The sequence below is a fragment of the Polypterus senegalus genome, chromosome 13 (genome assembly GCF_016835505.1).
Source record: "Polypterus senegalus isolate Bchr_013 chromosome 13, ASM1683550v1, whole genome shotgun sequence".
NCBI lineage: Eukaryota > Metazoa > Chordata > Cladistia > Polypteriformes > Polypteridae > Polypterus > Polypterus senegalus.
In genome coordinates, this window is record NC_053166.1 from 44003017 (window position 1) to 44016456 (window position 13440).

The window sequence follows — 13440 nt, forward strand, 5'->3', positions numbered from 1 at the left end:
CATTTTGTTGCATTCATTTTACCTGCTGTCTTTATGAGCCTTTCAGTCTGCTGCAGAGACGACTCCCAAAGCATGATGCTGCCACCACCATTCCTGAAGGTGGGGATAGTCTGTTTGCAGTAATGCACAATGTTTAACAAATACCATGATATAATGTTTAATTTGATGATTGAAAAGCTCACTTTTGGTCTCATCAGACCAGAGAACAATCACCCAGATGACTTCCATCACCTATGTGCTTTCTAGTAAGCTGTAGTTTTTAACAGTGTCTTTGTCTTTGCCACACTCCCATAACACTATGACTGGTGAACCATCCAGGCAAACGCTGTTGTATGCACTGTCTCTCCAGTCTCTGCCACTGTAGCTTGTAATTCCTTCAAAGTTATTATAAGTCTGTTGGTGGCCTCCCTCACTAGCCTTCTTGTGCAGTCACTCAGTGCCATACTCTTAATTTCTTCATGATTGGCTTACCTGTGCTCCAGGAGATATTCATTGACTTGGATATTTTCTTGTATCCATCTCCTGATTTGTGCTTTTCAATCACCTTTTAATGAAAGTGCTTGGAGTGTTCCTTTGTCTTTATTGATTAGATTAGGGCACAGTACTGACTTTGCCACATGTTGGCTCTTCCAGATTCAAGTGTGTTTATGCTACAATCAATTGAAACTCTGTCACTACTGACAGATGATCTCCATTTAACTAATTTTGTGACCCATTAAACCAATTAGCTGTACCAGTGACGACTTAGGTATGTTATATTAAACTGAGTGAATCTTATGCAATCGATTGCTTGGTGTTTTATATTTGTAACTAGCAGAATACCCGCGCTTCGCAGCGGAGAAGTAGCGTGTTAAAGAAGTTATGAAAAAGAAAAGCAAACATTTTAAAAATAACGTAAGATGATTGTTAATGTAATTGTTTTGTCATTGATATGAGTGTTGTTGTCATATCTATCTATATATATATATATATATATATATATATATATATATAAAAATAGCTGCATTGGCAGCGGAGAAGTAAAAAGAAAAGGAAACATTTTAATAATAACGTAACATGATTGACAATGTAATTGTTTTGTAATTGTCATGAGTGTTGCTGGCATATATATATATATATATATATATATATATATACACACACACACAGACACATATATAAACATATATATATATATACACATACTGTATATATACACACACATATATATACATACTGTATATACAACATATACATATCTACATATATACTGTATATACACATATATATACAAATCTACATATATATATCTATATAATCTACATATATATATTAGGGGTGGGACTCGATTAAAAAAATTAATCCAATTAATTAGAGGCTGTGTAAGAATTAATCTTGATTAATCGTATGTAATCGCACACGTAAATTTGCCCCAAATCGCAAATGTTTTTTTTTTATTTAAAACGGTTTTAGTGGGCTTACAGAATCAAATAATAGACATGGACATGAATATTGTAAACTGAAGCTGTTTTAATTTCTGAAAAAAGCTTTTAAACTGCATTTGAATTCAAAACAGAAACAAAAATATCATCCCTGGTTAAAATTGGGCAGACTTAAAAATAAAGTGGTAGTTTAAGTACTTTAAGTACATTTTCAGAATAGTATTGTCTTTAAATAATAATAACCAAAATTTCACCATAAAGTGCAGTTTTTCTTCTTAAAAAAATAAGTCAGAAACATAAAAGGTAATTTGACCAGCTTACTCTTTAAACTCTGAGTAACATTAGCCAAAATTATTTTGTACATTAGGCTAAAACAGTGTGATCATTGAACATTTTGTAATTAGATGTATTTAGAATTACTAACGGTCATGGAAGTCCAATGATCCCCAGTAAGAGCCACAAAGTCCGCTTTCTGTAATGCATCTAATTTTGCTTGCTTTTCAGTGTGCACAAAACCATGCTTTTATCAAGGCTTCGCTCGGGTAGTCGAAATGATCAGTCGTAGGAACGCGCTTTATTCCGACTCTAACATTTTTGTAGCTGTGATGTGTGCATCAGTGTAATGGATGTACCAGGAAATCATGCATTGACAAAAGTTCCCGCTTGCTTGGAATTGAAAGTGTGATTAAATGCGTTATTTTTAACGCGCTATGGAGTACATGCATCGAAGCTTCTCAACTGTGCTTGTGCTAAGAAAGGGAAAATTTTAAAAATAACGTAACATGATTCTGCGTTAACCTAATATTTTTTCATACGCCCCAAACCAAGGAGATGGGAAGGTAAAATGAATCGGGTAGCGCGCATACATAGTCAGTACATCCCTCTCGGAATCGAACCTCGAATGTCGGTGTTAGAGGCTAAGACTCTACAATTGCGCCACCGCTTGTCTATGCTAAAGTATGTATTGTAGATCTGGGTATATATATACATTTATATATATACCCGTATCGCAGTGGAGAAGTAGAAGTTATGAAAAAGAAAAGGGAACATTTTAAAAATAACGTAACATGATTGTCAATATACAGTAATTGTTTTGTGAGTGTTATTGAATGTTGCTGTCATCAAGGATTTGATTATCATTATTTCTTTCAATCAGGCTCGTATTTGTACGATGTGTTCAAGTTACATTCCGTGTTTGTCAATCGCTGTAAAGATAAGAGGTTTCATTCATCGATTAGTTCCTTACTGCATCAATAAACAGCTCGTCTTCCTTTTTATCTGTGATGTGACAAACTGCATGCACGGGTTTTTTTTACGCTGTCTTCCTTTAGCGGACATTCACTTTTTCCACCGTGTGCTTTGTTTCCACAGTAGCTGCATTTATGAATATGCTTATCAGACGCTTCATATTTTTGCTGCCTTTTCAATTGTGTAATTCGGTTTTGTTCAGCTCTTTGGAACTGTTGCTTTTATCTGTGCACTGCATCAGTTCACGTGAGCCACTCGGTGTACTTGCATCGAATGTTCCCAGCTGTGCTGGTGCCATCTCGTGCTATGTCCATAGCTTTATTTAATGTTACCTTAGTCCTGGCACTTAAAACTTTCTCTGGCAGTTTCGCTGAGTTTGTGTCAAACACCACCCTGACCATCTCATCTTCCTCTCCATAAGCACAGTCCTTCACCCGTGAATATTTACCCGTGGCAGTTTGCTATTGGATTGCCGCTGACGGATGGCCTTATATGGGCAGGCACTAAATTACAAACGCCAGCGGCAGCCTGTCTATGAACTTAATTTAAAGTGTAGGTTTACATCGTGCTTTGTTTCCGAAGTAGCAGAACTCGCTTCTTATTGTTTCGCTGCCTTCTCAATTATATAATGCATGTTTTCTTGAGCGCTTTTTTGAGGTCTTCCTGGTTTTCTATGTACTGCGTGATTACGTGGGAGGCGTGATGATGTCACACGAAACTCCGCCCCCACGGCGTTGAAGCTCATCTCCATTACAGTAAATGGAGAAAAACTGCTTCCAGTTATGACCATTACGCGTAGAATTTCGATATAAAACCTGTCCAACTTTTGTAAGGAAGCTGTAAGGAATCAACCTGCCAAATTTCAGCCTTCCACCCACACGGGAAGTTGGAGAATTAGTGATGAGTCAGTGAGTGAGTGAGTGAGTGAGTGAGTGAGTGAGTGAGTGAGTGAGGGCTTTGCCTTTTATTAGTATAGATTAGTTCAGACCACTTTCTAGAAATCTGTTTGTACGTTGGCATTAAAGAGTCTGCTTGCAGTGTTGGAAGACAAAAAAGAATGTTAGGTGTATGATATAAATCAGTGGTGAACATCAAAAGAAGTGGGGAAGCAAAAAACAGGTAGAAGATAGGGGAAATGGAAAGCTGTGGTTTCCAACCTTTTGGATTAAAAAAGGCACATAAGAAGAATATTGAATTAGGATGCATTTTGAAACTTTTAAATGAAAAACTCTTTGGTCTTGATCTAAATTATGTGGTCCACATAATTGAAGAGCAATGTTTCTTAGAAAAGCAAAACACTGGGCTTTTGATTGCAAATATTCATATGGAGTTTGTTTAACTAGAGTAGTACAATGATAAAATAGATAAGTGCAGTTTGTTAAAAAATGTCTCTAGAATATTGTATTCTTTCACCTTAACTATCATTTTTTCTTTCTGTCTTTTTATGTTTATGTTTAAATAATGTGCATAGCATCAAGCAAAATTGAGCTTAAGCGGAAAATGATCCAGGATCAGCAGGAACAAATTCAATTGTTCAAAAGCAATGTTAACGAGATTAAAGCTGAAAAGTTGACAATTTCCAGCAATATGCAACGCCAGCAACAGCTAGAAGATCAATGTGCTGAACTTTCAACAGAAATACAGTCTCTCTTTAGAGAAATAAGGGTAAGAAAGAAAATTAATGCTATTTAATTCTGTTTTTAGACTGTATTTTTGTAAGGCCTGGTTTGATTGTTATTATCAAAATGCAAGATAAAATATACTAATATTATTGTTGAAAGGCAGAGTCTATTAAAGAGGATACATATATTTTGCTTTGAATTGTATTATATTATGTTAGTATTTCATATAGCATTAGCATAGACCGTGTCCTTTTTGATAAAGTCGGTTTATACATAGTACATTTTTTAATTAAACACATACAGAAACACAATCACCGAAAAACAAGCAAATATTTAATTTTGAATAGAAAAGAATGAGAAAGCATTTTGAATGCAACCCTAATCCTGCTTTACTCCTTTGGTAATTTTTATACAAAATGAAGTTTGTTTATATGAAATAAACAGCAGAATATCTGCAGACTGCAGGATTCAGTCTTCAATATCCTGAGAAGTTCCAGAACAAGAAAAATAAATTAACAAGTTTTGATGGCAAAATATCTATTATTATTTGTGACCTAAACTAAATGCTGTCTGTGTTGTCCACATGTGCATTATGCAAAACCCAGGACAGAAGTATTGTGAAGAACACAACAGTTCTGGTCACATGTGGGAAAACTCCATTTATTATAAAGATGGTTTTAGTTAAGGTGCATGACTATGTTACACACAGTGATTCTACCACAACAAGTTTATTGAAGTTCTTACATCTGATACAAAAACAGAATACATATTAGTTGGAAGTCCTTTAATAATGGTGGCCCGGTAAAAATGCAGACAGATAGAGCCAGGTCAGGGTCACCAATCTTCATCCAAATTTACAGTTTCTTTACAGTGGAGGAAATAGACATATTTGAAACTATCCTTTTCTGAGTTACATTAAATTTATTTTCTACCAGATTGTTACAGTTATGACATTGCAATCCCTCATCTCACTGAAATCCTCCAACCCCCTTAATGGGTCAAAACATGAATTGATGTGAGGCTAAGAATACACAGTTCAGCACCTATATTACCAGAGAGAGTCCAGGAATATTTCTTGACAAGAGATGCGGTAACATCTGTAATACGTGTTCTGCTACCACTATTTCTTCTTTTCTTGAGTTGATCCTATGCTGTAGCCATTTGGCCACCAACTCCATACCTCAAAAAATTATGCTCATACTTGCTTGTCAGGATCCCATGTCCACTCCTTGAATTACCCGACTCATTTTTTTTTTGGTAATCACGCCCTAGTGGGCTATGATCATAATATATGAGCCCATTCCTTTTATGACAGCTTGCAGTTCTTTCAGAGAGATGGTGTACAAGCCTGAATGTTGTCTCCAGGTTAATGTTTCTGTAGAACATGAGTAGGTTTTACCTCTTGAGGAATCTCATAGTGCTGTTCTCTGGTAAGATGATTTGATAGTTTACTTACTGTATCTGCTGGTTTTTAATCTTTTATGACATCTTTCTGAGGACTACAAGTTATAGTATTATAAAATAAATAAACAATAAACTCTAATTGTGTTTGAAAAAACATTCTGGAGATGACTGAAACTGAGGTGTATGGGCACTTTTTCCAGGAATGACACTACTAATAAGGGGTGTTGGAGGTCATGTTACAAGGGCAGATAAGTGAGAGGGCAACTTGATGTAGTAATGTGCATAGTTAGTTTGGTATCACTGATTGACAAAATGATCAGCATCTTGTGGGATGTAGAGCAAATAGAAGACAGTAACCATTTACTGTGTTCTCCTTAAGTTTTGTCCTGGCAACCTCATTATTTCATTATTTATCTATTTACATTTTATTGAATTTATTAAAAGGAAGTAACATTCCATACAGGCAAGTCAAACTTGGCCAAACTAAATCAAACCCTCACCCATGAGAAAGAGAATTAGGCCAACAGACAGAGTACAACTTTAAGAGTAGGAAAAAAAAGCAGATGGAAATCCTTTTCCCCAATTTAAATGCTTATTCTATAATGTTGTTGATTAGATCCTGCCAGGTTTTAAATAATTTTGCACAGATACTCTTAAGTGAGAATTTGATATTTTCCAGTTTCAAATAATATAAAACATCAGTTGCCCACTGACTTAAAGAAGTGGGTTAGGATTTTTCCAGTTGAGCAAGATAAGTCTACGTGCCAATAGTGAAGTAAAGGCTAACCTTATTGTCTTATGTGGTCAAATAATAACAGTATATATTTAGTGAGTATCAGTGTGAAGGCCAGAACTGTTTTTGCGTCCAGTATGCACAATTAATTTGGAGTGATGATGATCAAGCTCTACTGTATATTGTCTAGCAAAGCTATTGTATCAGCATAGCTTTATGCATATACAACATTTTGGTAGACAAAAACAAGTGTCTACTAACAATAATAGTGATATTTGTTTTTTCTTAATATTGAGATACTGTACTTTGCTTTTTCAAAATTCTTAGATATGAATGGAGCTATGAATTGTGAATATTGCTTGGCAAGTGTTATCAAGTTATTGTAAAATTCCTTAAAATTACAATTTACAAATAAGAATTACTATATATTTTAATTGATATTTAGAATGCATCTTTTTGTAATTATAATGAAATGTAAAAGACAAAGTAAAAACAGGCAGTGACTAAAGAAAAGTTAGGAGAAATTTGTCTATCACTATGGCAGTAGCCACAGATTTGGGTTACATTCAGTTGAACATTCAGCAACAACTTTGATTCAGTGATCTGAAACATTTGTGTAAGTATTCAGTACTTCTTGTTTATCTCTTCCTGTATTTTAATAGGATACACTGGTACGTATTTTGACATTTTCAAAAATACCAGCTCATGTTTTAATTGTTTTTGAAATCTGATGAATTTTCATTTGTCAATTGTTTATAGGGTGAACATATCTCTGATGATGAACTAATAACAAATACTAATTAATGCATGAAAAGAGCTAATCAGAAATTTGAAAAATGGTTGAAACCTTTAGAATGATTTGGTCTAACACATACTGAAAAGTATAGAAGCAATCCAGAGATTTGAACAGCAGTAGAATTCTGAGCCGGTATATTTTAATTGACCTGAGAAGGAAAAAATCTTAATCATTAATCTGTTTTGATTGCTTCTTTAAGGCATACTGCAGCCATTTCTTTCAGTTTGTCAGTCATAAAAAATGTATTCACTGATGCTGTATGTGTTCAAGTTTGCTCACCACTGCTCTAAAGTACTTACATATTAATATAATGGTATTTGAGGCCGTAGTGTAATAGTCATAACTGGCATTGACTGTACATTATTTCTAATAACATATTATCCAAATAACTTTATTTTAATGTGCAATTCAAGGCTTCTTTAATGAGTGTAACTAAGTATACACTGCACATTGTACATTTCCTTATAGGAAGCCAAGGAACAGCTGTCTCCTCTAGCCATAACTCTGGATAAACTTCAGCAAGAAAAACAAGATCTCTTGCAGCGGAAGAATCAACACAATGACGAGTCCATGGAAAAGGTTTATTTACAGATATTTAATACTAATTTGAGTAATTTTAATACCATTTTAGAAATTATGAGTTGCTCTTTGTAAGTACTGCTAAGAAAAAAAAATACAAAGAAAATAGTAAAGTGTAATGTTATTTTCTAAAATATTTTGTACTGTAAATAAGCTTAAGTAGATTTGATTCAAAGATTCTTCAATGATTAGTATGTGTTTAATGGAGTGCATGTGCTTCCTGAAAACTATGTTCTTTTATGTTAAGCCTAACAATAACATCCACAAATACCTCACAACATGTATCATATGACCAAACACACAAGCAACAGAAAAGCAAAAAAAAAAAAAGTTTTTAATGTTGATTTAACTTGGGGTAAACAGCTTTGAAAGCATCGCATCAACATTATCAAGAGAGAGTTTCTGAAGTTCAGAATCGGGGTCTCTACCTTCGTCCAGGAGGCTTGATTTAGAGAAATGGGCCTACAGCTGTATGGTTTGATAATTTTCAACAAGACAGCACTGGGATATTAAATTCCTGAAGACAATAGGTGGTACTGTACCCCCTTTTACCATCCAATTTCTGTGTTACTTTAAACATTTTCGTAATAAGCAGTACAATTCCATGCATGTTTCCTTTTCCAACTTTTTCTTTCTACATCCAGAATATTCTGGCAGATTGTCTCTGACCTTCAGTTCTAATCTTGTTTTGTAATTTCTCTCTCGATGTTGTGAAGCCCAGGGTTCATACGGCCACCCTTTCCCCAACACAGACACGCAGGACACGGCTTTGCCACACAGTACACGGTTTATTTATTTAAACACAATCCAACACAAGCCCATGCCACAGTCCTTTTGCTGCCAGTCTTTTGGCCTCCAGTCCTCCTCAAGAGCTTTGTCCACTTCCTCCCAACTCAGGGCATTGAGTGGTGGTGTCTGGCTCCTTTTATAGGGCACTCAGAAGGAGTCCAGGTACCCAACAAACTTCTTCCGGCAGCACTTCCGAGTGTGGTGGAAGTGCTGCCAAATAGGGCCGTGTAAATGTCCAAGAGGCCACAGGCCCCAGCAGGGTTGAGTTTCCATGCTCATAACCCTTTGCCCTACTGTAAGCAAACAGTCTTGAAAATACTCTTTCCCCCTGTCCTTCCATACTCGGGGTGTCCCGGCCAAGTAAGGGTTCTGGCCATCTGCCACAATATATACATTTTAAAAGGAACTTTGCTCTGTAATGTTTAATTTTTACTTTTCCAGTGTATTCAAAAATATTTTTATAAGAGTGTGTGTGTATATATATGTATGTATATAAGTATATATGTATAATTATTGATTAAATTTGCTGCACAAAGCATAATAGGTATGCATTTATTGTTTCATACTTAACCATTTCCCATTACTCTTGTTGGAAAAGAACTAGTTCCTTTTTCATCAGGAATATAGCAATGTTACAATGCCAATATTGATCCATACATACATTTTGTATGTATGTCATACTGTATTAGCTTCAACTGTATAGTGAAGTACAAATGATACTTTTATGTAAGTCAGTTGTAATTCCACCCTAGAATCAATAGTGATTTTCACAAAGCGACTGGGATAATACAATGGCAACATTTTTGCCCCTCAGTGTGTGATGAGCCTAATTTTTTTAAAAGCTTTTTATGACAGAGTCGCATTATATTAATATATTTCTTTGTTGCTTTATATAATAATTTGTGGACAATGCTGATTCTCTGCTTTAAATGTTTGGTACTGCTTTCTGTCTGCAGAGTGTAGTCTTAACATCAATACACAGAGCTGGCACTTGTAACAATGCAACCTTTATTCTTATTAAGTAGCATATAAAGGCAGAAGACTGTACCTGTGTAAATGGTTCCCATTTGTCCAAAGTCAGAAAATTAGCCTTGTGTTGGAGCATGAGCAAATGATCACCCTGTTCATAAAGAATGTGTCTTGAAGAGGCGTATATTATTGAGCACTTCAGTCTAAAACATGGACATGAACTTTGCATCATTCAACCTACTGTATGTGAAAGCAGGACATGAGCAAATCTGTGCTATTCATGAATCTCTACTTGTCATGTTCATGGAAAGATCTGTGACTTTTATGAGAATCCTTGGTGTTTTCCAAAGATTCAAATCCACCTATAGTGTTTGTTTTGTTCTTTTAATAAATAAAATGTTATAAGTTTAATTAATTACATCAAAACAAAATATTTTAGCATACAAAATGTGACATTATAGTAAAACAAGAATTAAAAAAGAAGCATACTTAAATAATATATATTGCAAAGTAGTGTCAGATATTGTTTTAGAAAGCAGTTTTCCCCTACCCCCATAACCAGTTGTGACCTAAACATTCAGAAGTTCCCCAAGTTTGGGAATTAAAGGCCTTATTAATTGTGCACTATCCCTTTCCTTCCAAAATATTACAATCATTGATACATGTTTGCGTTAAGTATGTACATTTTCTTCTGACAACAGAAGAACACTCTCCTGAACACCACTTGAATTTTATAGTTGACATTTGAACTGGCATCCTTAATATCAAATGAGGTTATTACAGCCGAGAAGAGATTACAGACAGTAGTTACCATTTTTTTTAAACTTAATGGTGTCAGCCATCAATACCCTCCCACATAACCCTTTTGTGTGTTCATTGATTTTTTTTTTCCCCATATAGATTAACACTATGAAGGAGAAGATTAATAAAATCAACTTGTTCGAAAAGGAGATTGAAAAGTATATTACTGAAGGAAAACAAGAATACAAGGAGGTAATATAGTTGAGTTTCTTTTGTAAAGTTTATAATAAGTGCATTTATTGCTATTGTTGTTTTGAGTGATACAGATAAGCATAGCTTAAAGATTTCCCCCTTATGGTAAGTTTAAATTCATAATATTGTTCACAGTTTGTTGTGCTGTTTTATTAAAGCAACAATGCAGGTTTTTGTTTTGGATACATTTTAAAAACACTATAATAATAGCAATACCAGTACCAATGGTTTGCAAGCAAGGTAGTCAGTTAACCAGTCATCTTCAAACTGCATCTGTATGATTCAATATGAGCCCAAAATTAAGTGTCTATTTGTGATGGAATCAAGGTTTGTTAAAGCTGGGGGGGTGACATAAATAGAACAAAGTGTTAAAAGTAAATGATGGTAGGCTTGGTTGGAGAAAAAAGTGGTGAAGGACAATGCGTTGACACTTTGTGTCACATATTCTTGTTTCTGCACTGTATGTTCCAAGAAGTGACAATACAGCACAAGGGGAGGTACTGATATAGCATGACTTGGGACAGATACACAGGTTAGATATACATAGACAGTATATTTGCACCCAAAAATATATATATTGCCGCATTTATTGCAGAACGTGACCTGTCCTTCACAATAACTCAGCTACTGAGAGTGGTAAAGACTGCTGAGAAGATCACCAGGACCCACTGCCCTCTCTGCAGAGCATCTACAACTGCAGAGTCCGCAGGAGATCTCAGGGACCCCACCAATCCCAACATGAACTGTTCACACTTCTACCCTCAAGCAGGAGGTTTAGAAGTATGAAATACTGGACTTCCAGGCTAAAGAACTCTTTCTTTCCTAAGGCCATTAGACTCCTAAATAACTGACTGGAGTTTATAACCATGGTTCACCTCATTCTATCGACCTCACACAACTGTATTTGACTTGTCCATCACACACCTACCTGCACATTACACTTTATACTTCTAGCTACGTTTTTATACTTTATGCTGCCTCTGTCACTTATTATCTATCTGCTACTTATTATGTATGTTTATCTTTATACATTGGTTTTATCATTTGGTGTGGACAGCAAAGAAAGAATTTCATTGTACAGGGAAGTGTGTTTCCTTACTGTGCACATCACAATAAACTTTGAACTTGAACTTGTGTAAAAGTTGTCAGAGGACTGAAATGTTCTTATAAGGTTGCGTGTGCACTTCACCTGTTTAAGGAGGTGAATGTAACTTTATTTAATTTCAGTTCTTTTCATTATTTGACTTGATTATTCTTGATCTGCCATCTATCTTCAATGCAATTCTTTTCTTCATTTATGATGTTGCACTCCCAATGTTTATTTTCATAGCTGTTAAGAAAAAATGAAGTTGTTGGAATTATATTTAACATAAAGATATCACAATTGTCTTTTTCATTTCATTTATTGAACTGCCTTATATATTCGCATATAAGTCGGGTCTTGAAACCCGAGTAATCAATCATAAAATCAGAACCCGACATATACACCGGTTAAAAAATGCGACACACCAATCTCACACCAGTTTCTCAGACACATCGAATTTTGTTTCAGCAGTGCAGTAACCAATTTCTTTCACCACTTTAACGACTTTTAATTTAAAACAAGCTTCATATTTTCTTCTGATTGAACGCTCCATTGTAGATAAGGGATATTCTTATGATAAAGGTGTATGAGCGTGTGAGATACAAAAAAACACCAAACAGTGCAAGCGTCACTTTGGAATAGTTTCAGGTATTACCGTGTGGTCAGGTAGGCACAATATATATAGAAAAAAAGGCAGTGTGCTCCGTAGTTACTCTGTCAGGTGGGCATTAGCATATCATAATCTCTTGGACCAATAGTGCGAGTTTTCCGCATTTAACTTATATGACCAACATAAAATACTAGAAATTATACAGTAAAATAAAGCCCCGACTAATCCACGGGAGAACTTATCCGTGAGTATGTATGGTAGTTATGTATTCATTTGTCTTTGCAAAATGCACTTTAATTATTCTACTTTGATGTGTTCATTGAAATATGTTCCACGCTTGAAATGTGTTCATTGTTTACATTATTTATTTAATATTGGAGTTTTGCACAAGTTCATTTTTCTGTTGTTTCACTTATTGTAACATTTGTAATAACCCGGGTCTAGTGGTTAAGTTTCAGGAATATTTTTTACTTTAACCCCAAAATATATTTTGTTTCTTATTGTAGCAAAAGGAGACAGAACTACAAGAAACTAATTTACAGCTGCGAGATGCAGAAAGTCAAAAGGAGAAGATCAGCAAAGAAATGGCAAACATTAGACAAGACATTGATACACAGAAGGTAATAATACCCTTTTCTTAAATATTCGGTAATAGAATGAAAAGGATTTTTTTTAAATTGGATTAAAACATTGGTTTGAGCCTGTATTGTTGATGTTGGACATTAAAAAAATTAAAGCTGTATTGATTTATTAATGACATGAATGTCTCTGCCGAGGTAAGTAAACCTCACAACAAGATCAACACTCTCTCCACTGACAGACACAGACAGGTCATTAAAAGCATGGATCTTGGTTTTTATCCAGGACACTCGCAAGCCCAGACACTCAGATTCCTCGCTAAGTCTCTCGAGAGCCCCAATCAGAGCCTCCATTGACTCCGCGAAGGTCACGACATTGTTGGCAAAGTCAAGATCAATGAATCTTTCTTCACCAACAGATGCTTCACAGCCTTTGGACCCCACAACCCTGCCCAATACCCAGTCCATGCAAGCATTGAACAGACTAGGAGCAAGAACACACCCCTGACGAACCCCAGAATCAACTGGGAAAAACACAGAGGTTCTTCTTTCACTCTGCACAGCACTCACAATACCAGTGTCCAGGCCGGCAGTAATATCCGGCAACTTCGGGA

General features: G+C 35.3%; 1 protein-coding gene across 1 annotated transcript in view; it reads left to right on the top strand.

Moving 5' to 3' along the window:
* Window positions 1-13440, top strand: part of rad50 (RAD50 homolog, double strand break repair protein) — a 142422-nt gene that overhangs the window by 59567 nt on the left and 69415 nt on the right. Inside the window, exons 17-20 of the mRNA XM_039774597.1 lie at window positions 4141-4334; window positions 7693-7803; window positions 10462-10554; window positions 12755-12868. Coding sequence (XP_039630531.1) covers window positions 4141-4334; window positions 7693-7803; window positions 10462-10554; window positions 12755-12868 — 512 coding nt within the window. The remainder of the gene's footprint in view (window positions 1-4140; window positions 4335-7692; window positions 7804-10461; window positions 10555-12754; window positions 12869-13440) is intronic.